At 45.6% G+C, this 22,475-nt stretch overlaps 2 protein-coding genes and 1 long non-coding RNA gene across 6 annotated transcripts in view; 1 reads left to right on the top strand and 2 right to left on the bottom strand.

Moving 5' to 3' along the window:
• The window catches only part of LOC125633481 (uncharacterized), a 266,677-nt gene continuing 244,202 nt past the window's right edge, over positions 1-22,475 (bottom strand). The window contains exon 2 of the long non-coding RNA XR_007355616.2: positions 1-524. This is a non-coding gene — a long non-coding RNA (uncharacterized LOC125633481). The remainder of the gene's footprint in view (positions 525-22,475) is intronic.
• PEX13 (peroxisomal biogenesis factor 13) lies at positions 419-10,822 on the bottom strand. The gene is made up of 4 exons (XM_048842804.2): positions 10,684-10,822; positions 8,475-9,166; positions 7,645-7,770; positions 419-3,920 (listed from the first exon to the last, which is right to left on the bottom strand). The coding sequence occupies exons 1-4, from the start codon at positions 10,755-10,757 to the stop codon at positions 3,622-3,624; spliced, it is 1,191 nt and encodes a 396-aa protein (XP_048698761.1). The 5' UTR covers positions 10,758-10,822; the 3' UTR covers positions 419-3,621.
• The window catches only part of PUS10 (pseudouridine synthase 10), an 85,149-nt gene continuing 73,591 nt past the window's right edge, over positions 10,918-22,475 (top strand). The window contains exons 1-2 of one of the 4 annotated variants that reach the window (XM_048842800.2): positions 11,133-11,246; positions 18,921-19,057. In XM_048842800.2, the coding sequence (XP_048698757.1) occupies positions 18,932-19,057 (126 nt within the window). In that variant the 5' untranslated portion in view covers positions 11,133-11,246; positions 18,921-18,931. Of the gene's footprint in view, positions 11,247-13,277; positions 13,357-18,920; positions 19,058-22,475 lie in introns of those variants that run through there. The other 3 variants (XM_075127203.1, XM_075127202.1, XM_048842799.2) reach the window with 3 other exon arrangements.

Here is a 22,475-nt window from a genome sequence, read left to right as displayed (position 1 = left end):
CAGTTTTAACAAATATATTTAAAACTTTCTGTTCTTACATATTTGCACAATTAGTTTACTATGGGAAATAATTAGCTCACAGGATTCCATTTTAAACTCATTCTTGTACTGATGTTAATTTACATCCAACAAAGCCAAAATCTCAATTTTAATACATTTATAGTCAATACAATTTCAGAATTTTTAAAATAAAATATAACTTACTACATCATTTTCTCAACCCTCTTTTCCATTAAAGTGAGTAAACATGATTGAAAGGTCAGAATTCTATGCATAGTTATAACATTTACAGTGATTTGACAGACTAAGTCAAGCTACTACAAAGTAAGACAGGTTAGTCAATGTCCAATTATTTATAAGCTACCCCTTTTCTACCAGGAGAATACTTTCAAAGAACATGACCAAAAAAACTCAGATGTGAAATTTAACTATGTCTTTATTACAAATTAATGAGATTTAAAGGTTCTAATTAATGTTCAACTGACAGTGTTTTCCAATCCAGTCTTGATTAGGAAAGTAGAAGCCTGATTTAACAGACATTTTAAAAAAAGCTTTATTCTTTTAAGAGACTACTGCTCCAGTTAAAATTCTTTATTGATACAAGAAAGATTGATACTCCAATAGTAAAATAATTAAACCCATCAGGAACAAAGCATGTGGGCAGAAACTGAACATTTGATGTAAAGTTTTCTAACAATCTTAATGTACATCCTAGTCCTCAGTTTCCTTTCTGTTTCTGCAGCAGAGGGAGTCCCATCCAAATTCCAGTTAATCCCTCATCTGGTGCATTGGCATGTTGAGAAAAGTTTCTCAGAAACGTGTACTGGTTCAAATGTAGTTCAAAGAGTTTTTCATTCACCCCTTCACTGTGGGCTGTTTTTTTCCTTTCCCTCTCCCAGAGCAGCTACATATAATCTTACTGAGCAAGCAGTAGCAAAAATGCTTCACTACACTGTCCCCCAGGAGCCAGGGCCCTATCTCCTATGCTCCTAACCTTGCCATTGTACACAGCAAGAGTCCAGAGGTTATTCTAAAATCCAGGGCTCAAGTATACCAGCCACTTAGACTACTAACCAAACTGAGGTTAGCAATAGCTTGTTGTAACGGTTTTGTCTAAACCTTAGCAATTCTGTTCACCACAAGTTGCCTAAGTACTAACTCTAGCAAATGCACTAAAAAATATAAACATATTAATGAAGCTTGCAATGGAAATTGATGTTGAAGATCTCTATAGAAACATGAATTAAAACTACCAAAAATCCATTATGCTACTTATTCCTACACACGGAGAATTCATCTGCCACACACTTTTTTTTTCTCAGTTGAAAATACATTCTGCTGAAAAATCCTGCACGTACACTTTTCGCCTACCCAGAGCCACTGTGCGCCAGGACAGAGAGCATCTGCTCCTGGGCGGGAGCAGCCCCAGCTGCGGATAGGGAAGAGAAGAAGCTGCATTCCTCACAGTGCCCTCTCCGTGGGACCAGCTCAGGAGGCCCAGGATATGGGGACCAGACAACATGGGGCATAAGGGGCTGTTGTGGGGAGTCACAGACTGAATGAGTGAATCTAGGGGTTAGCCAGTATCTGCATGGGGAAGGCTCCCTAACAACCCCTCCCTGACCAGAAAACCTCCATTCCATACTTTTCCCACCCACACCCAACAACCCTCCAAGTTCACACCCAAGCTCCTTCCCAGCAATTACTTTCCCCTCCCTCAGCTCCTCCATTACCCCGACTCCTCCCAAACCTTTGCACCGCTTCTGAGGGGGGCGGGAAATACATTTCTGTAGGTTAAATGAATTACTGAAAGTTATGTATTCATATGCCTGGTAAGGAATCTATTTGTCAAAAAGTATTTCCTGAATCTTTGCTGTTGTCTGTATTGTTACAAACATACTTGCTGACAGGTCTTTTGAAAGAAATTACCAAAATAATTGAAACCGGCGTGATTATATTGTGTTATTGCAATATTGTGCACAGAATTTTTAATTTTTTGGCACAGAATTCCCCCAGGAACAGCTAGTATAAGTATGCAAGTTTAACTAGCTTGGGTGCTGCTGTGGGTTTTTGTTTTTAAGAAACAGGCTACTTAATTGAAATGATTTATTAATACACAGCTATCAGTATTTTTCCTTTTCTGTAGTACATTAGAACTGTATGATCTGTTCTAACATTGAAGGGTTCAACACAGCATATAAGAGCATTCCAAAAAGAACTACAGCCTGAACTGAAAATGATTCTGTGTTAATCAAATCTAATATTAATGTGAGTGAGTCCCGAAAGAGGAATCTGAAGCTTTACTTAACTTTACTTCCCAGAAAAGTATGACTTTAGTACAGAGCTCACAAAAGTAAATAGATTTGAAGACAAAATGTATTTTGTTAATAGTCTTTATGCAATTGTGGTTCTCAATGTACCTCAGATTTTATGGGGAAATGCCGATTTAACGCCTGAAGTGCAGCAGGAACAATCAAGGTAGCAGTTAACTCATCCATCTCCATGATGATACAATGAAATGGGCAGCTTTCTTCTTGTTTCCTATTTTGTGGGATTATCAATAGAAAACCCCATCTATTTACTGGCAACACAGATGTTTCCTATCCACTCTGTGATGCATTGTTGCTGTGTTAAAATCAGGCTGAATTTTCTCACAAAAGTTCAAAAAGAAATTGCACTGAAACACGGGAAGTTTAGATGTAGCTGTTAAAATACATAATTACTAGAATTTGATACGCTATTATACCTGCCTGGAAGTGTGGCTGTGCTAACTTAGCTCACTAGGCCCTAGAGAGATGTTGATAAAAAATGAGCATCCTTAACCGTGCTTGGCTGGAAGATACATAGGGCCTAAAGCATGTGCATTATAAATCAGAATAAAACATGTGGTCCTCCGGCCTCTGATGAGGAAAGCTCCCAGAATGGTGGTGGGGAAAACGGCTTATACTTTCTTGAAAACAACATTAGAATAAAGGACAAATAAACACTGGTAACAGCATTTATCTGCTTACAACTCCAGTTGAATGTACCTTCCTTCACAGTGCTAATCTTGTTTCTTAAGATAGTCACCTTTTTATAACAAAGGCCTGAAGTCTTTCATTTTTCTTTGCGGTAGCGGAAGCACTAATTTTACCAAAAAGCAGCCAAAAAATGAAGTATTTTAAGGGCTCTTCAATATATAATTTTTGGAGGCCTCTGCTAGAAATGCTTCAGTTTTTCTTCTCAACACCCCCTCTCAAAGGCCTCATATCAAGTCAATTCTTTCTCCAGTAAGGAGGACTGGACACTGCTACCTATAGAATTCATCAGCACTATTCCTTCAAGTGACCAAAGTGAGCTGCTAGAGATGCAACACATTGGCTTACCCAGTTGCCTCTACAAAACTCCCCCCAGCCTGAGATCTCACAATTGCCAATAGTTTGCTGGGCAGGGCCACAAATGTACAACTTTAAGTGAATCAAGCATGCTACTAAAGTTTGGGTAAATTATTTCGTTATCTGTTCACCCGTTACCAGCAGCGAGATACCTGATACAGTCCTAACAGTGTTCTTCTACAATTTTCAGAATATCAAAAGGATTATTGATAAGTATAGTTCAATCACTGAATTTTATCCAGATGCATCACAGATCCTGTTTATCTCCACCTGTCACAGTGGAGTCAGAGGTAACGGGAACCTTATTCATTTCAACGAAAACGGATTCAAAGGCAGCTTCTTGCTCTTCTAAAGTATCCGCATCAGTGGCTCCTCTAACAGGTGTTGTGTTGGTAAAAGCCGGCTGCTGCTCTGTAATAATTTCCAGCTCCACTGTTTTCCGACCTCTTCTTTTACCCAATATTTTGATATAATTAGCTGGCACAAGTCCTGTTGTTTGACCATCACGACTAGCCAAAAGCCAGCCACGTACTTTGGGTTGTTGTTCTGATAAGAAAAATAAGCCATAGTTATAAAGTAATTCAAAATTGTATAACAGTTATACCATTTAAACACTTTCCTAGAATTTGAGATCAGACATTATACAGCCATCTAATTCAAAGCTCAGCAGAAACATGGAGAATACTTGAAACCTACAATTAGTGCTATTAAGTCAACAACTAGTCACATGACAAGCCAGATAACTGATCATGTGGTGTTTAAAGTGCTAATGTTTATATATTAAAATTAGGGCCCTACCAAATTCACTGTCCATTTTGGTCAATTTCACGGTCATATGATTTTAAAAATTGTAAATGTCATGATTTCAGCTATTTAAATCTGAAATGTTAGTGTTGTAATTGTATGGGTCCTGACTCAAAAAGGAGGTGTGTGTGTGTGTGAGCAGGGTCGCAAGGTTATTGGAGGGGGGGTTGCAGTTCCGCTACCCTTACTTCTGCAATGCTGCTGGCGGCAGCGCTGCCTTCAGAGCTGGGTGGCTGCTGGCTGGGAGTCCAGCTCTGAAGGCAGAGCCACCACCAGCACCAGTGCAGAAGTAAGAATGGCATGGTATTGCCACCTTTACTTCTGCGCTGCCTTCAAAACTGGGTGCCCAGCCAACAGCCACTTCTCTCTGGCTGCCCAGCTTTGAAGGCAGCACAGAAGTAAGGGTGGCAATACTGCAACCCCCCCTAAAATAACCTTGAAGCAACCCCCTGCAACTCCCTTTTGGTTCAAGACCCCCAATTTGAGAAACACTGATCTCCCCCATGAAGTCTGTATAGTATAGGGTAAAAGCACGCAAAAGACCAAATTTCATGGGGGGGGGGGGCGGGGGGAACAGATTTTACAGTCCATGATGCGTTTTTCGTGGCTGAGAATTTGGTAGGGCCCTAATTAAAATATATCCAAAAAAAGTAGGGCTGTCAATAGCAGATAACTCAAGCGATTAAAAACAAATTAACTTGATTAAAAAATAAATCACGATTAATCGCAGTTTTAATTGCACTGTTAAACAATAATAGAATGCCAACTGAAAATTTATTAAAATATTTCTGGATGTTTTTCTACATTTTCAAATATATTGATTTCAATTACAACAGAATACAAATTGCACAGTGCTCACTTTATATTATTTTTATTACAAATATTTGCACAGTAAAAAAGAAAAAATAGTATTTTTCAATTCACCTCATACAAGCATTGTAGTGCAATCTCTTTATTATGAAAGTTCAACTTACAAATGTAGTTTTTTTGTTGTTGTTGTTGTTACATAACTGTACTCAAAAAGAAAATAATGTAAAACTTCAGAGCTTACAAGTCCACTCAGTCCTACTTCTTTTTTAGCCAATTGTGAAGACAAACAAAATTGTTTACGTAAGGGCAGGTCTTCACTACCTGCCGCATCGGCGGGCAGCGATTGATCTATCGGGGATCAATTTATCACATCTCGTCTAGATGCGATAAATTGATGGGGGAGCAGTAGCAGTCGACTCGGTGCCATCCTCACGGCCAGGTAAGTCGACCTAAGATACGCCGACTTCAGCTACGCTATTGGTGGAGCTGAAGTTGCATAGATTAGGTCAACCCTCCCCACCCAGTGTAGACCAGGGCTACATTTATGGGAGATAATGTTGCCTGCTTATTTACAATGTCACCTTAATATGAGAACAGGCATTCGCATGGCACTGTAGCAGCCGGCATTGCAAAGTATTTATGTGCCAGATATGCTAAACATTTGTATGCCCCTTCATACTTCGGCCACCATTCCATGGGACATGCTTCCGTGCTGACAATGCTCGTTAAAATAATAATGCGTTGAAGTTGTGACTGAACTCCTTGGGGGAGAACTGTATTTCTTCTGCTCTGTGGTTTTATCTGCATCTGCCATATATTTCATGTGATGGCAGTCTCAGATGATGACCTAGCATATGTTGTTCAATTTAAGAACACTTTCACTGCAAGTTTCACAAAACACGAAGAAGGTACCAATGTGAGATTTCTAAAGTTAGTTATAGCACATGAACCAAGGTTTAAGAATCTGAAGTGCCTTCCATAGTCTCAGAGGGATGAGGTGTGTAACATGCTGTCAAAAGTCTTAAATATGCAAAACTCCGATGCAGAAACTACAGAACCTGAACCACCAAAAAAGAAAATGAACCTTCTGTTGCTGGCATCTGACTCAGATGATGAAAATGAATGTGCATCAGCCCGCACTGCTTTGGATCATTATAGAGCAATACCAGTCATCAGCATAGAAGCATGTCCTCTGCAGTGGTGGTCGAAGCATGAAGGCGCATACGAATGTTTAGCATATCTGGCACGTAAATATCTTGCAACGCTGGCTACCAATAGTGCCATGTGAGTGCCTGTTCTCACTTTCAGGTGACACTGTAAATAAGAAGCAGGCAGCATTATCTCCTGTAAATGTAAATAAATTTGTTTGTCTTAGCGATTGACTGTATAAGAAGTAGGACTGAGTAGACTTGTAGGCTCTAAAGTTTTATATTTGAGTGCAGTTATGAAAAACAATTCTACATTTGTAAGTTGCAATTTCACGATGAAGAGATTGAATTACAGTACTTATGAGGTGACCTGAAAAATACTATTTCTTATGTTTATCTTTTTTACAGTGCAAATATGATAAATAATATAAAGCAAGCACTGTTCATTTGGATTCTGTTGTAATTGAAATCAATATTTGAAAATGTAGAAAACATCCAAAAATATTTAAATAAATTTTTTTCTATTAACAGTGCAATTAAATTTCATGATTAATCATGATTATTTTTTTAAATAGCATGATTAAATCACAATTAAAACAAAATCTCATGATTAATCAAAATTTTTAAAAATCATTTGACAGACAAAAAAAAGACAACGGGATTTGCCAATTCTTGTTATAGCACTCCAGTTAGAGGCTAAAAAAGGTATATCCCTTTTCCAAAGGATACAAGATTTTACTGTAGAGGAAAAAAGTACTTTGAAAGTATGTTTGAAGATTACACCCTTCACTGTAATTAACTACATGCAATTGATTACACAAAGTATAAATACAAAATGTTCTAAGAAATTACTGTTAGTATACTTCCATGTATATCTTTTTTTGGCCTACACATACTCAAAAGATTGGAATATTTGCATTTATCTACAGGATTCAGTGTGCTTTATGTGACAACTATCTTCTTCTGAATAGCACAGTTTCCTCAGTGATTAGTACAGTGGCCACATTCTGCCTTCAGATGCACGTGTGTAGATTTCACTAAAGTCAAGTGGGAGTCAGGTAGAATGCATACCAGCTTAGAGAAACTGACTTTGTAATAAGACAGAAATGCAAACAATTAACCTGTCTCTGAAGGAGGATTAATGTTTGAAGTGTTCTGAAAATAAAAGTGCTGCACTGAGCTAACTTTTGTCACAGCACTGTTGCATGGCCAATGAGGAAATATGAGGAGTACAGTGGTTGGTGAAGATGCATTGTGTAAGTGATCTTTGGGCATGCGTCAAAATGAGTTACTGTACCGGCCAACATTTTAGGGAAATTAAGCAAAACCCACTCAAAGAGATTGGGCATGTTGCTTCTCTAGAGCATCCACACAATCACTGGCCTGTTGAGTTGGGCCAACTAAAATACATCTCTTGATCTCAAAGGGCTGTCAGTAGGACTCCATTCACAAGCACTAAAAAGTCATTGGAAGTTAGAAAGTAAATCCACAATAAATCATAGTCTTACCTTTGGGTGCTAATTTTAGCATGTCACCAGCACGAAAAGAAATTTCTTCTTCTGAAACAGCAGTGAAGTCATATTCTGCTCTTCCAATTACATGATCATCATCTCCGTTTGCCCAGTTACTAGACGCTATTTCACAGAAGAGTTAAAAAGCAGCATAATCATCTGGATCTTTAAAGTAATTTATAACAGAAACTGAATTTTTCCACAAGTATGCATATACTAAATATAATGGGTCACAGAAACATTTATGTAACACTTTAAATCTTAAAAGTGTTGCACAAATATTTATTCCAGGGCCATACATATATGGCACTATACAACTACCAACATTTTCAGGTGCTTCAAGTTACGCTTCTGAATCCACATTTCAGCCTCTGCACATAAGTGTCCTGGTTTGCAGAATTTTCTATTCCAAGTCACCAGATTGATGGATCGACTGAATAAAGCAAGCAAGCGCCCCAAGTTTTTCCCCCCAGTTCAATAAAGATCATGTTATTAGTATAGTGCTATATTGTAATACCTAGTTGAATCTTGCTGCTAAAGAAGACTTTGCTTCACATAAGAAACCTGATTCTGCAGCTGTATACATATGAAGCAGCTGCAGAACTCAGCCCTAAAATCTTACCTTCCCTAGAAGTAGAACCTCTTTGATAGAGAACTGAATGGATCAATTAACATAGCATCAAAGAGTAGGCTATTTTAATACCTTAATCCCCATCTCCCTGTTTAATTCAGCATTTTTAGGTTATGATTTACTAATTTCTTTGAGGCAAAAACATGAATAGTTTATTCTCTAACTACACTCTCCTCACTTTGCTGATCTCCTTTACCTGTTTCTTCATCACTGTATGTAGAGAGCAGCTTCCAGATGAGATAGGGACCCCCAAGAATAACAGCAAAGAACAAGAAAATGGGCCAGGATTTTGCTGAGTTAGCTGCCCGGTCCTCTGGGCCAATGCGAGCCACAGTTCCTTCACTTTCAGCCCACAAATCCTCATTCTCAGAGCTCTTCCGCAGACCCAGCAGCCGCTGCAGCCGTTTGTAGAGGTATCTTATAGTTCTGACTAATGCAAAAGCTGAAAACACTTTTGTGAAGTGTATTTTGAGTCGGGAGAAGTGATTGGCTACATCCAACACAGCCCTGAAACTGTTATAAACAGCTGAAAAGGTCGCATCCATCATCATACTGACTGAGGCAAATGCATGCACAATACTTTCAATGGATTGAAATGCACCTCTGCTGCTCTCTTCAGCCTGCTGAACAAATCTGCTGGGAGGTAGATCGTCTGTACGAAACCGGTTATAGCCCATACCACCATATCCATAACTGTAAGGGCTGTAGTTTCCATAAAAGGAGTTTCCATATGTGCCATAGCCTGGAGAAAAGGAACTGCTGTACGCAGGTCTGAAATTGCTCAGGCTACTGTTCCCTGCCTGCTGTGATGGTCGTGGCAAAATAGGCGGAGGTACTCGTGTGGGTTGTCCAGGCCTGGTCAGCAGGCTGGCACCCAAATCAGCAGACCTAAATAAATTCAGAGGTTCAAGATCAGTACCCATAATCATTTTATATTAACATTATCCCCAAATCTTCATGAACTGTGGGGGACAAGGGAGCAAAGTCCATGTGACAGAGTCTCTCTCCTGCTAGGGGCCGGGGGGAAAAAGGGGTCTGTGGCAGGGTTCCTGACAGGAAGTCTCAGGGGTCCAGGGCAGAGTCCCTGGGAGGGAGTCTCTCCCACCCCAGTGAGAGGAGGAATGGCGGAGGGGCCCGGGGGCGGGGGAGAGTCTCTCTCCCCCTGCGTGGGGCGGCGGGGCAGGGTCCGCGGGGGGTGTGTGTCTCTCTCCCCCTGCGTGGGGCGGCGGGGCAGGGTCCGCGGGGGGTGTATGTCTCTCTCCCCCTGCGTGGGGCGGCGGGGCAGGGTCCGCGGGGTGGGGGGGGTGGGGTGTCTCACTCCCCCTGCGTGGGGCGGCGGGGCAGGGTCCGCGGGGTGGGGGGGGGTGGGGTGTCTCACTCCCCCTGCGTGGGGCGGCGGGGCAGGGTCCGCGGGGTGGGGGGGGGTGGGGTTTCTCACTCCCCCTGCGTGGGGCGGCGGGGCAGGGTCCGCGGGGTGGGGGGGGTGGGGTGTCTCACTCCCCCTGCGTGGGGCGGCGGGGCAGGGTCCGCGGGGTGGGGGGGGTGGGGTGTCTCACTCCCCCTGCGTGGGGCGGCGGGGCAGGGTCCGCGGGGTGGGGGGGGGGTGTCTCTCTCCCCCTGCGTGGGGCGGCGGGGCAGGGTCCGCGGGGGGGGGTGTGTCTCTCTCCCCCTGCGTGGGGCGGCGGGGCAGGGTCCGCGGGGGGGGGTGTCTCTCTCCCCCTGCGTGGGGCGGCGGGGCAGGGTCCGCGGGGGGGGGGGTGTCTCTCTCCCCCTGCGTGGGGCGGCGGGGCAGGGTCCGCGGGGTGGGGGTGTGTCTCTCTCCCCCTGCGTGGGGCGGCGGGGCAGGGTCCGCGGGGTGGGGGGGGTGTCTCTCTCCCCCTGCGTGGGGCGGCGGGGCAGGGTCCGCGGGGGGGGGGGGGTGTCTCTCTCCCCCTGCGTGGGGCGGCGGGGCAGGGTCCGCGGGGGGGGGGGGGTGTCTCTCTCCCCCTGCGTGGGGCGGCGGGGCAGGGTCCGCGGGGGGGGGGGGGTGTCTCTCACCCCCTGCGTGGGGCGGCGGGGCAGGGTCCGCGGGGGGGGGGTCTCTCTCCCCCTGCGTGGGGCGGCGGGGCAGGGTCCGCGGGGGGGGGTCTCTCTCCCCCTGCGTGGGGCGGCGGGGCAGGGTCCGCGGGGGGGGGGTCTCTCTCCCCCTGCGTGGGGCGGCGGGGCAGGGTCCGCGGGGGGGGGGGGTCTCTCTCCCCCTGCGTGGGGCGGCGGGGCAGGGTCCGCGGGGGGGGGGGGTGTCTCTCTCCCCCTGCGTGGGGCGGCGGGGCAGGGTCCGCGGGGGGGGCGTGTCTCTCTCCCCCCGCGTGGGGCGGCGGGGCAGGTCTCTGAGGGTGTATCCCCGGGAAAGGAGGGCGTGCACTCACTGGAAGGCCAGGGCCGCGGTTCCCGCCAGGCGCCGGTTCTCCCAGGGCTTGGGAGGCGGCGGCTGAGACGCCATCTCCCCCGTTCCGGCTCCGCTGCGCCCGCCCGCCCGAGCCGCCCCAGCCGCGCCTGCTCCCCCCCTCCCACCTGATCGCGGCCTTGCCAGGCCTGACAGGGGGAGCGCCGAGCCGCTCATCTGCCGGAGAATGCGGCGGCTCCGGGCCAGGCCGGGCGTGAGGATCAACGTCTCTGGCTGCCGCTGCTCCGGCCTCCCCCAGCTCGGCGGCTCGGCTGTCTTCGCGGTCCGGAGACCTTCCCTCCCCCGGAGGAGGGCTGAGGGCCGCCGGCAGGATTGTCACCGGCGGGTGGAAACGGACACGCGATGCGGAAGAAGCGGCCGCTGCCTCCGCGGAGCCCGGCTGAGCGATGGCGGCGGGCCCGGAACCTTCCTGCCGGGACGCCTGTTTCCGGGGGGACGGGAATGCGCGCGCACGCTGCCCTCTCGGGGGCACGGAGTTCATGGTTCCCCCGGCTTCAAGAAAGGCTCCCGCTCCTCGCGCCGGAGGTAGGAGGCGCCCCTGGCCCCGGCGTAGGGTCCCCCGCTATGGGGAGAGGGAGGGTCTGTCGCTCCCGTGGCCGGCGTTCAGCCCTGTGCTACTGAACGGGGAGGTCCTGTCCTGCGCGGTGCGGGGCCCCGGGGTGCGCTCCCGCTGTCGAGGGGCGCCCCTTGTGTGCCGCCAGCAGCGCTTCCGGGAGGGGGCCTCAGCCCTGCCCGTCGGCTTGTCCTTCAGCGCCCGCCCCCGGGATGGGCACGGCTTGCACCGCCTTCTGGTTGCGCGTACTGATCTTGTGCAGGGCGGGGGCGGGTTAATTCCCTATCGATACACTTATACGTGTGGTCCCCCCCCCCCCGTATACCTATGTACACATTGAATGTTTAACTGTTAGTGTTTCCCCTTAATGTCTCCTCTTCGGCTGAAAGAACTCCTAGTGTTCCCTCAAACGGGCGTGCAAATGTCCCCATATGCAGTTGAAAGGGATGGATGCTGTCATAGATTCATAGACTTTAAGGTCAGAAGGGATACTCCTGGGGGAATTCTGCACCACGTGTATGTGCAGCTCTCCTATCCCCCCCCCCCCCCCGATTATTTTGTTTCCCTGCAAAATAATAGATCCCGATAGGGAAGCAAAGGGAAGCCGCCACAGGGCGCCACTCCCTGGTAGCAGGCCTGAGCAGGCATGAAGGTTTGGGTGGGAACAACCAGGAGAGAGTAAATCACCGCTGGGGGGGAAGCAGGACTCAGGGCAGGCATGTGAGACTCTTTCTCTCTTGCTCACTATCCTGGTGCAGAGGAGCAGGGCCCCAGGGTGTTTCTGGGGCAGGCCCAGCCCTTGCATTCTCCCGTTGGTTCGCCTGCCCTGCAGAGGTGTGATGCTGACACAAGCAGCTGTGGGGAGCCTGAGCTGGGCGAGGGGGGCATCTGTGCCCTCTGAGTTTTGGACCGTAGCTGCTTGCCATGCATGCTCTAGCCCCAGGCATAACTCTTACCTGCAGCATGATGCTGTCAGTTTCCCTTCTCCAGGAGCTAGCATTTTCTGGCTCTGGCTCTCATGGTCAGGGCCTCTGAGGGTGGGGCAGGCAAGAAAGGGGTCAATCATGGTTGGAGAGGGGAGCACAGGGTCCCCAGTTATGATGAGGGGGAAGAAGCAGAGGGTCCCTGGGGGTGGATGGGAAAAAGTAGAGGGTCCCCAGTGGCGGGGGCGGGTGTGTGTGTTGGAGCCTTGTGGGGACCAGTGGGGTGGGGAAGAGGAGTCAGTCTCCAGGGTAAGGGAGCAGTGATGGTATAGTGCTGTACCCTGACAGAAGAGGCAGTGAGTGTGTGAGGAGCAGCTAAGGGGAGCAATTCCTGGGGCAAGGATCCTGAAGGAGGGGGAACTGAAGAAGGGAGGGGGGTTAGGAGCAGCTAAGTGGGTCTTGGGGTCCATTTGTCCTCAGAGAAGCAAGGAGCACCCTCTCCTTTTCCTAGGAAGAGACTGGGGACAGATCCCACTAAACTAATGCATTCTGTCAACTGATTCATCTGCTCTCTGCCTTCCTCCCCATTTCTCCTACTTTACAGTAACTTGTACTGTTAAGGAAAAGTTAGCACATGTGACTCCATTTTGGTTTGGGGCCCACCATTGTCTAAATGCCAGCACATCATACACCAGGAGGAGTAATCCTTAGATACTGAATCCCTGTGAAAATCCTCCTCCTTGTCTCCAGCCTGCCTTGACTCCCAGTGTCTGGTTTTTGTCAGTCTCTAACTCCCTGTCTCTTGGCCTTGATGTGAGGCCTCCCATACTGATAATAAAGGTTACTGATGCATGGCTTTAGGACCATGCTGTGTAATTAACATACTCGTATAGCACGAGGAATGCACCAAGCAGGGATAGGTGGTAGATAAGACAAGGGTTTGTTTATTGGCTAAGGTTTCCCCGGTGCATGAGGGCAACATGCTTTGCTAAAAAGTATATAACCTTTGTATAATCTGTATTCAGGGTCCCCTCCTGGCTAGCGAGGGGGGCACCACGCTCGAGTGAGCGTAATAAACTTAGTGTCTTTTGGGAACTCTGCAGTTGTGGACTTTGTTTATGTGCCTCAGCCTAGATTCGAACTGTGCGTGACCTATCAGGTATAATTCACAGCATTTGTGTGTGTGTCCTACCAGGTGTAATTCGTAGCATTTGTGCGCGTGTCCTATCAGGTATAATTCGCAGCATTTGTGTGCGTGTCCTACCAGGTGTAATTCGTAGCATTTGTGTGCGTGTCCTATCAGGTATAATTCGCAGCAGATGTGTGCGTGTCCTACCAGGTGTAATTCGTAACAGTACCTTGATCCTGCAGTGAGGATCCATGTGGGCACAGGGGTTTCTTTAACGCTCTACTCCTGGGTGAATCTTTATTGTTGTCTGTATTGTTACGGATATACTTGCTGACAGGTATTTTGAAATAAATTACCAAAGTAATTGAAACTAGCATGATTATATTGTGTTATTTTGACAAATAAAATGTGCAGATTTTTTAATTTTTTGGCACACAATTACCCCAGGCATAAAGGGACCATTGTGATGATCTAGTTTGATCCTCCTGCACATTGCAGGCCACAGAACCTCACCCACCCACTCTTGTAATAGACCTGTGACCTCTGGCTGAGTCACTGATGTCCTCCAATCATGATTTAAAGACTTCAAGTTACAGAGATTTGACCATTTATTCTAGCTTAAACCTGTAAGTGACCCAGGCCCCATGCTGCAGAGAAAGGTGAAACCCTCCCAGGATCTCTGCCAATCTGAGCTGAGGGAAAATTCCCTCCTGATCCCAAATATGGGTCAGGCCGCAGCTCTGCAACTGTGTTGCCCATCCGCCCAGAGTGTTGCACCGGTGGCGCGGTGCGCTGAGGCAGCGGGGGAGGGGGAACAGCAGGGGAAGGGCCGGAGACTAACCTCCTGGGCCAGGAGCTCGGGGGCCGGGCAGGAGGGTCTCGCGGGCCGTACATCTCTGGTGTAGACACTGCTTTAAGTCGATGTAAGTGAATAGTAGTATAGCAAATGAAACAATGAATTTGGGGTAATGTCGATCACTAATTTGGCTCCTGAATCACTGAGACCTGACTATCACTGACTTAAATGAATACTTGGAAGTGAGCTGTAGCTCACGAAAGCTTATGCTCAAATAAATTGGTTAGTCTCTAAGGTGCCACAAGTACTCCTTTACTTTGCCTTAATTTTTTATAAAGAAAACAAGGAGCTTAGGGGTAGTGGCGGGCTGGTTAACGAAAATGAGGATATGGAAGTCGAAATTATCACATCCAAGGTGGAAGTCAAACTCAAACAGCTTAATGAACTGCTAATATAGTAACTATTTTTAAGAAAGGGAAAAAAGTGATCTAGGAAACTACAGGTCCGTTAGTTTGACCTCAGTTATACATAAGGTTTAGAACAAATTTTAAAAGAGAAAGTAGTAAAGGTAAACAGTAATCGGGGTGAAATACAACGTGGCTTTACAAAAGATAGGTCGTGCTAGTCCAACCTTTATATCTATCTTTGAGAAGATAACTGATTTTTTAGACAAAAGCAGTGCAGTAGACCTAATCTACCTGGATTTCAGTAAGGCATTTGAAACTCTTCCATTTGTGAAATTATTAGTGAAATTGGAGAAGATGGGGATTAATATGAGAATTTTAAAAGTTAATAAGGAACTGGTTAAAGAGGCAACAACAACGGGTGATACTGAAAGGTGAACTATCAGGCTGGAGGGAAGTTACTAGTGGAGTTCCTCAGGGATTGGTCTTGAGACCAATCTTATTTAACATTTTCATTAATGACTTGAGACAAAAAGTGGGAATGTGCTAATAAAATTTGCAGATGACACAGAGTTGGGAGGTATTGCCAATATGGAGGAGGACCGGAATATCATACAAGAAGATTTAGATGACCTTGAGCAATAAAAATGGGATGCAATTAAAAAAATGCAAAGTGTAAGATCATGCATTTAGGGACTATCCAAAAGAATGTTTTCTATAAGCTTGGGGACGTATCAGTTGGAACTGACAGAAGAGAAAGACAGACCTGGGGGTATTGCTTAATCACAGAATGACTGTGTGCCTCCAGTACGATGTGGCCATGAAAAAGGTTAATGCAGTCCTAGACGCATCAGGGAAGGTATTTCCACTAAAGATAAGGAAGTGCTATTACAATTCTACCAGGCACTAGTGAGCCCTCATCTGAAATACTATGTGCAGTTCTGATCTGCCATGTTTAAGAAACATGAATTCAAACTGGAACAAGTGCAGAGAAGGGCTAATAGGACAATCAGAGGAATGTAAAACCTGCCTTGCGAGAGAAGACTCAAGGAGCTGAGCTTGTTTAGCCTAATGAGACAAAGGCTGAGGGGAGATATGATTGCTCTCTATATATACACATCAGAGGGATAATTCCTCTCCCTCCCTGGTATTTATTTAAGTTAAGGGCCAATGCTGGCACTAGAACAAATGGATACTAACTGGCCATCAACAAGTGTAGGTTTCAAATTAGATGAAGGTTTCTAATCATCAGAGTAGTGAAGTCCTGGAACAGTCTTCCAGGGGAAGCAGTGGGGGTGAAAAACTTAACTGGCTTCAAGACTGAGATTGGTAAATTTATGGAGAGGACGGTATGATGAGACTGCCTAGACTGGCAGGTGGTTCATCTGTGACTGCTATTAGCAAACATCCCCAGTGGCTGGAGATGAGACACTAGATAAAGAGGGCTCTAAGGGCTTGTCTATACTACCGCTTAAGTTGATGTAAGTTATGTGGCTCAGGGTGTGGTTTTTTTCACACCCCTTAGGGACATCGCTTACATCGACTTACTTCTTCTTTCCTTGTTTTCTTTTTATTTATATGGGTACAGAACCTTTTACTATGGATTTTAATTTCCTTTGCAAAATCCAACTCTTTTTGCCAGTTCTCACTTTTTCCCTATACGATCTGACCTCCAAGAGGTAGCTTTTCTTGCTGATCCATCCCATCTTCCATTCCATGTAGGCTTTCTGCTGTCTCTTAATAATCTGTTTGAGAGTTAGCTTATGCAGTTTGGTCTACAATTTTTTTCTCCTTGGTTGGGATGGAGACTTCACATAGATTCTTGAACTTTGACTTACAGTAACTCCAAGCCTCCTCCACCTTCAGATCATTGAGTTCTTCAGTCCAGTCCACTTCCCTACCTAATTCCCTTAATTTTTTAAAGTTTGCCCTTTTGCAGTTAAGGACCCTAGTTGCAGATCTAGTTTTGTGTATTCCTCAATTTAGTTTAAACTGAACTAGCTCATGATTGTTTGAACTAAAACAGCATTACTTCTTGTTGTTTCGGTGACTATTTGGTGAAGAAGTCTGCCAGCTATTACAGCCAGGATATCTGGGTCCTACCATTAATACTAGCACTTGTCCTTCAGCCTCTCTTTCAGCTGTTACAGTAAGCACAATAATCCCAGGGATGGGTGGATTGAGGAAGAACCTTTCAAGTGTGGGTGGATTTCTGTGAGCACTATGAATTAGTGATTTGGAAAGAGGCCTATTTAGTCATTAAAATTTATTCATGTGCTGCTGTCACAGTCCTGCCCCAAGTCTCTCACATGTGTGTGCGTGTTTGAAAGATATCCTCTCGGTGAATTAAATGTAAATCTGCTCTCTGGGAATGGAATTTTGTGTGTCTTTCAGTTATTCATTTTTATCATCTTCCTCATCATTTGTTGTTTTTTAAATCCCTCATTTGAAATATTACAGCCTGAGACAGATATTACCCTGATGAGTTGAATGAAGTTTCATGAAACAGAATTAAGTTAATAAATTAGATACTAAAAACTTTTATATACAAAAAAGACTAGGATCAAACTTAAATTTTGTAATTCTAGTTTTCTTTCAGACTGTATACTCTTTGCAGCAGGTACTGTATTTCCCTATGTGTCTGTACGCAGTGGTAAAAGTGCCACAGAAATGAAAGCAACATCATACCTGTCTGTCCCTGACCCTCATCTGTTAAGCCTCTTCAACCCCTCATTAATTCTATCCCTGGACCTGTTCTGCCCCAAGCTCTGCCAGTCCCCACATCAGTTCTGCACCACCAGCCTCACCTCTGCTCTTCCTGCAGCTCCTCGTGTTCTTCACCCTGCTCTCCTGGCCTGGGAGAGCTGCAGCAGGGAGGACTCTGCTTCCCATGCCAGGTGTTGCAAGGGGGAAGGAGCAGAGGAGCCCTATCCCATTGCTCACAGGAGTGGAAGAGCAAGCAGAGCCACCCTGAGCCACTGGCCTCTTTCTTACTGGAAGGTGCAGTGTTCTTTTTGTTTCCTGCAGCAGCTCCTATTGGCTGCTCTGCCCCCAGATGAGGGGAAAGCAGGTAGGAAATCCCTCAGCGACTGAGCAAGAATTGTAGAAAATGTCTTTGTTGGGTCTGTGACACCTTTCAAACGGGCACATTCCAAACACTGTTTGTACAGCACCTAACACACTGGGGCCCTGACCATTACTGGGATATCCGGATGCCATTGTAATATAAATATTTACTGAAAGTTGATTGGGAGGCTTAGTACAATGACTTGGGGGAGCTCTAAAACTTAATGCATTTTTAAAGAAGAGTGATGAGAATTTCTTTTTCTTCTTTAGTGCCTCCTTTCTTCCTCAGGGCAGCTGCGGGGGGTGGAGGCCTACTGTTGGTGATGGGTGGGCAGACTAAGTCTGGTGGTGTATCCCTACCTTATTTTGCTTGCATCCGTTGTGGGTGGAGGCCACACTGGCAGCTCAAAGAGAAGTGGCTGAGCTGGAGGCAGACAGTTTGTGACTGGAATCTAATACTTATGCTTCCTTAGTAGCATAAGTGGACTCCTGGGTGCTCCTCTTCTATCAGGAATCTGACACTCCTCCCAAACCCCTCAAAAACAGGATTGGAGGGGGCACATACATTATTTTAGGGAAAAAAATAATTGAGACTTCCAGTCGTAGCCAGTTGGTTTAAGTATTGAAGGCCAGCTCTGTGACTGGAAGTGCTAGAAAATGTCTTATAGTATTTAAAAAAAAAAAATCTGGGGTGAGCAGTGATACTCAAGGAGTCCTCAGAGAGCCTGCCTTAGCCCCACTGCAATGCCAGACTAAAATCTACCAGTTTAGCTTCAGTAGCCTCCAGGAGATGAAGGAAGGGAGGAGGAGGAGTTGATCAGCAGGGTCCGCGGACTCCCTGGAATACCCTTGGGGACCCCCAGGGGTCCGCAGACCCCAGTTTGAAAAACGTTGAACTAGATGATCACGACTCTTCTGACCTTAATGTCTGTGAGTCTGTGTATTTTCCCCTGAACAGCTATGACTACTGGCCTTCAGCAGCAGAGCTATTTTCTCTTGGGTCAATAATCCTGTGACTACAAATAATGAACAAGTGTAATGTGCAGAAATGGTCACTAGGAATAGGTTGACCTCACCAAGCAAATGATGCTTCTGACCTAAGCCAAAACTTCATTCAAGCATTATGAGAATTATAAACTGGTGCAATGACCCCCAATACTGTTCTGGTGTGTGAATCCTTGTACTGTTTGCACCAAAAGATGTTTATTCCAGGGCGGGTTGGTTGGGGTATGATGCAGACACCTCTAACTTTGTTTTCTTCTATGCAGAGTAGGTTTAGAAGTGAAACATGAAAATCACTAACCCTGTTTTATTTTATTTTTAATTAGGATGATCCAGAATGTTTGCACTGACAGAAAAGAACAGATCCATTGCTCAGCTATTACTGAATACTGGCACTTGCCCGCGATGTGTTTTCAGATTCTGCTGTGTGGGGTTAGAGGCATCTTACAGGCACCCATACAAGGTTTCCCTTTTTATTTTTAATTAAAACATATGAACATGAAAGTGTATTTGAAAAACAACACCAACAAAAAGCTTTCTTTGGGATAGTTCCGACTTATTGAATCAATAGGTAGATCCTTACACAAGATACTTACATGCCTGTGAGGAATAGGCTTAGTGGAATAAATTATGAAAAATTAATACTATTAATCTTCTGATACTATGTAACTTTATTGATAGGCTATTCATCAGAATACTGTTGATATATTGTATAGTCAACTGCTTGACCACACTTCGGTATGTTATGAAATATACGCAAGAGACCAAATAACCAATATGAGTCAAGTTTATTGCTAAAAGTCAATAATAGTATAGTACAGGGAAAAAGGTTCAATACGATACCAGTTTCCAGGAAGTCATCTCATGCAGCCTTGGTAAAATCACTTTACATAAGTATTTCTCCATTACTAATCATGAAAACCTATTAAATATTCTTTTAGTGATTTAAAGCATTATTTTTTACACTTAAATTGGGTACAAAACATTTCGTTGTAAATCATTCTCTGTATGCATATATGTAAATTCAAGCTTATTGTCAAAGTCAGTAGATGGAAAAGTTCTTAAATGGAAATAGACTTAATGATATAGTGGTGGTCCCCAAGGGTCTGTTCTGGGACCAGTCGTAGTCAACAGATTCAGAAATGATCTGGAAAAAGGGGTAAACAGTGAGGTTGCAAAATTTGCAGACGATACAAAATTACTAAAGATAGTTAAGACCCAGGCAGACTGTGAAGAGCTACAAAAAGATCTCTCAAAACTGGGTGACTGGGCAACAAAATGGCAGATGAAATTTAATGTTGATAAATGCAAAGTAATGCACATTGGAAAGCATAATCCCTACTATACATATAAAGTGATGGGGTCTAAATTAGCTGTTACCCCTCAAGAAAGAGATCTTGAAATCATTGTGGATAGTTCTCTGAAAACATCCACTCAATGTGCAGCGGCAATCAAAAAAGCTAACAGAATGCTGGGAATAATTAAGAAAGGGGTAGATAATAGGACAGAAGATATCACGTTGCCTCTATATAAATCCCTGGTATGCCCACATCTTGAATACTGTGTGCAGATGTGGTCACCCCATCTCAAAAAAGATATACTGGAATTGGAAAAGGTTCAGAATAGGGCAACAAAAATGATTAGGGGTATGGAACATATGAGGAGAGATTATTAAGACCGGGACTTTTCAGCTTGGAAAAGAGACAGCTAAGGGGAGATCTGACTGAGGTCTATAAAATCATGACTGGTGTAGAGAAAGTAAATATGAGAAGTAGTAAAGAACACTACCTTAACACAAGAACTAGGGTTCACCAAATGAAATTAATAGTCAGCAGGTTTAAAACAAACAAAAGGAAGTATTTCTTCACACAGTGCACAGTCAACCTGTGGGCCTCCTTGCTAGCAGATGTTGTGAAGGTCAAGACCATAAGAGGGTTCAAAAAAGAACTATATAAATTCATGGAGGATAGGTCCATCAATGGCTATTAGCCAGGATGGGCAGGAATGGTGTCCCTAGCCTCTGTTTGCCGGAAGCTGGGAATGAGTGACAGGGGATGGATCACTTGATGATTACCTGTTCATTCCCTGGAGGGCACCTGGCACTGGGCTAGATGGACCTTTGGTCTGACCCAGTTGGGCCATTCTTATGACATATTAAATGACACAGCTGTTCCCATACCCACACCACTAAAATGCAGCCACCTCTTGGGTGGAAGGGGACCATTAACTGGCACACATCTTTTCTGTTCACAAAGACTAAAAGGATTTCAGTTTTTTTAAGTCTTACAAATGATCCCCTATATAATAACATGTATGGAACTCAGTTATCAAATTCAGAGGGATGATGGGCCTAGCTGACTTTAGAGGATTTGAATTTGTAGTCCATGGGATTATTGGGATTTCAGTATGATGCTTCAAACTCTAAACCAATGGTCTCCATCTTTTTAGCTTGAGGGCCAAATATTTTATTTCAGAAAGGTCAGTGGGCCATAATCAGTACTTTGGCACAAACAGAGTAGAACAGGCCAGAGGATCTGCCCCACTTAGGTAGCACAGAAAGAGCTTAGGTCTCCTGCTGAAGATACCACAAAGTAGTGCTCTAATTAGTGCAGGGGCAGAGAATCAGGGAGCTGTAACTAACTGTTAGTTCTCAGCTTCTCATTTCCACCTTCCTTGTGGGTTGCGCTGGGTGGCCGCATGTGGGCAGGGTGCTTATCCTTTGCAACACGCTCTCCTAGGCTCCTGCAGAACTAGTCAAACTCCTATGTTGCTCTTGCAGGGGTTCCTGTACGAAAGCAGGCAATGGAGTAGCTAGAAGTGCTCTCTCCTATTTTCTTGGCAATGCCATAGATGGCCAGTTTGAGTGCTTTTGAGTACCTGCAGCAGGGAAGGGACAGCAACTGGTCAGAGTACCACTGGCTCATATCAGAGCTGCTGCCGGGGAAGCGATAGGAGGCAGTGCCCCTTACACACTCCTTGTAATGATGGGGCTGATAGAGGAACTGTAGTTTCTTCTTCGAGAGATGTCCCTGGGGGTGCTCCACTTCAGGTTAAAGTGCCTCCCAGCGCCTTCGATTGGAGATTTCTACAGCAGTACCCCTATGGGTTGTGCACACGCTGTGCCTGCCTCTCGAGCTGTCAGTGTTCTAATAGCGCGTACACAGTCCGGGCTCCCCAGTTCCTTCTCTACCATCCCCGGCTAGAGAGAGAGTTCGGCATTGCTCTTTGAGACCAGCTAGTTAGTTTGTTTCTCAGTTTAGTTAGATAAGTTACATTAGCTGTTACTTTTATTTCTTTAAAAAAAACAACACTTCCGCAGTTTCGGACATGCCAGGCTTCCCAGGCTTCAAGAGATGCACCTCCTGTAAGGATGCCATCCCCATCTTGGACGGGCATTTACAGTGCGTACGCTGTTTGGGGGAGTCTCATGTACCCCAAAAATGCATCTGCTGTAACAAATTGAAAGCGTGGACCCGCAAGGACAGGGAGCTCAGGCTTAAAATGCTGTTCCTGGAAAACTGCCTCAGACCTGCCTCTGACCCTGGCCAGCAAACCTCTGTGACACCCTCCAGAGGCAAAGGAAAAGAAAAAAAACGGACAGCTTCCTCTCCCCTCAGGAGTTGTTCCTTGGGAAAAAAGTTAAAACTGGTTCTCCGGTCTCCGCTGACTCCGGCTCTGCGGTTCAGCACCTTCCACAAGGCAGGCACTTCGGGCAGTGCCCGTGAGTTGGCTGCCCCACTACATGGTACCAAGGCTCAGGGCTTCCAGTTGCCCGCCTCTTTCAGCTCTTCTACAGCCACCTTTGCCAGTACAGTGCTGAGAGCTACTACGGTGCCGACAGCACAAGTGATGGCGGTGGCACCGTCCTTTGATCATGTGGT

This window comes from Caretta caretta, chromosome 3 (assembly GCF_965140235.1).
Source record: "Caretta caretta isolate rCarCar2 chromosome 3, rCarCar1.hap1, whole genome shotgun sequence".
In the NCBI taxonomy this organism is placed as follows: domain Eukaryota; kingdom Metazoa; phylum Chordata; order Testudines; family Cheloniidae; genus Caretta; species Caretta caretta.
Note: the sequence above shows the minus strand (reverse complement) of the source record. Positions and strands in the feature narration are given on the sequence as shown.

Excerpts from the sequence above, each read along its gene's own strand:
- PEX13 (XM_048842804.2), bottom strand. The coding sequence starts at position 10,757 with ATGGCGTCTCAGCCGCCGCCTCCCAAGCCCTGGGAGAACCGGCGCCTG. Across the intron at positions 7,771-8,474 it reads ATACAGTGATGAAGAAACAG|CGTCTAGTAACTGGGCAAAC; the intron begins GTAAAGGAGATC and ends TCTGTGAAATAG. Across the intron at positions 3,921-7,644 it reads GCTAAAATTAGCACCCAAAG|AACAACAACCCAAAGTACGT; the intron begins GTAAGACTATGA and ends TTTTCTTATCAG.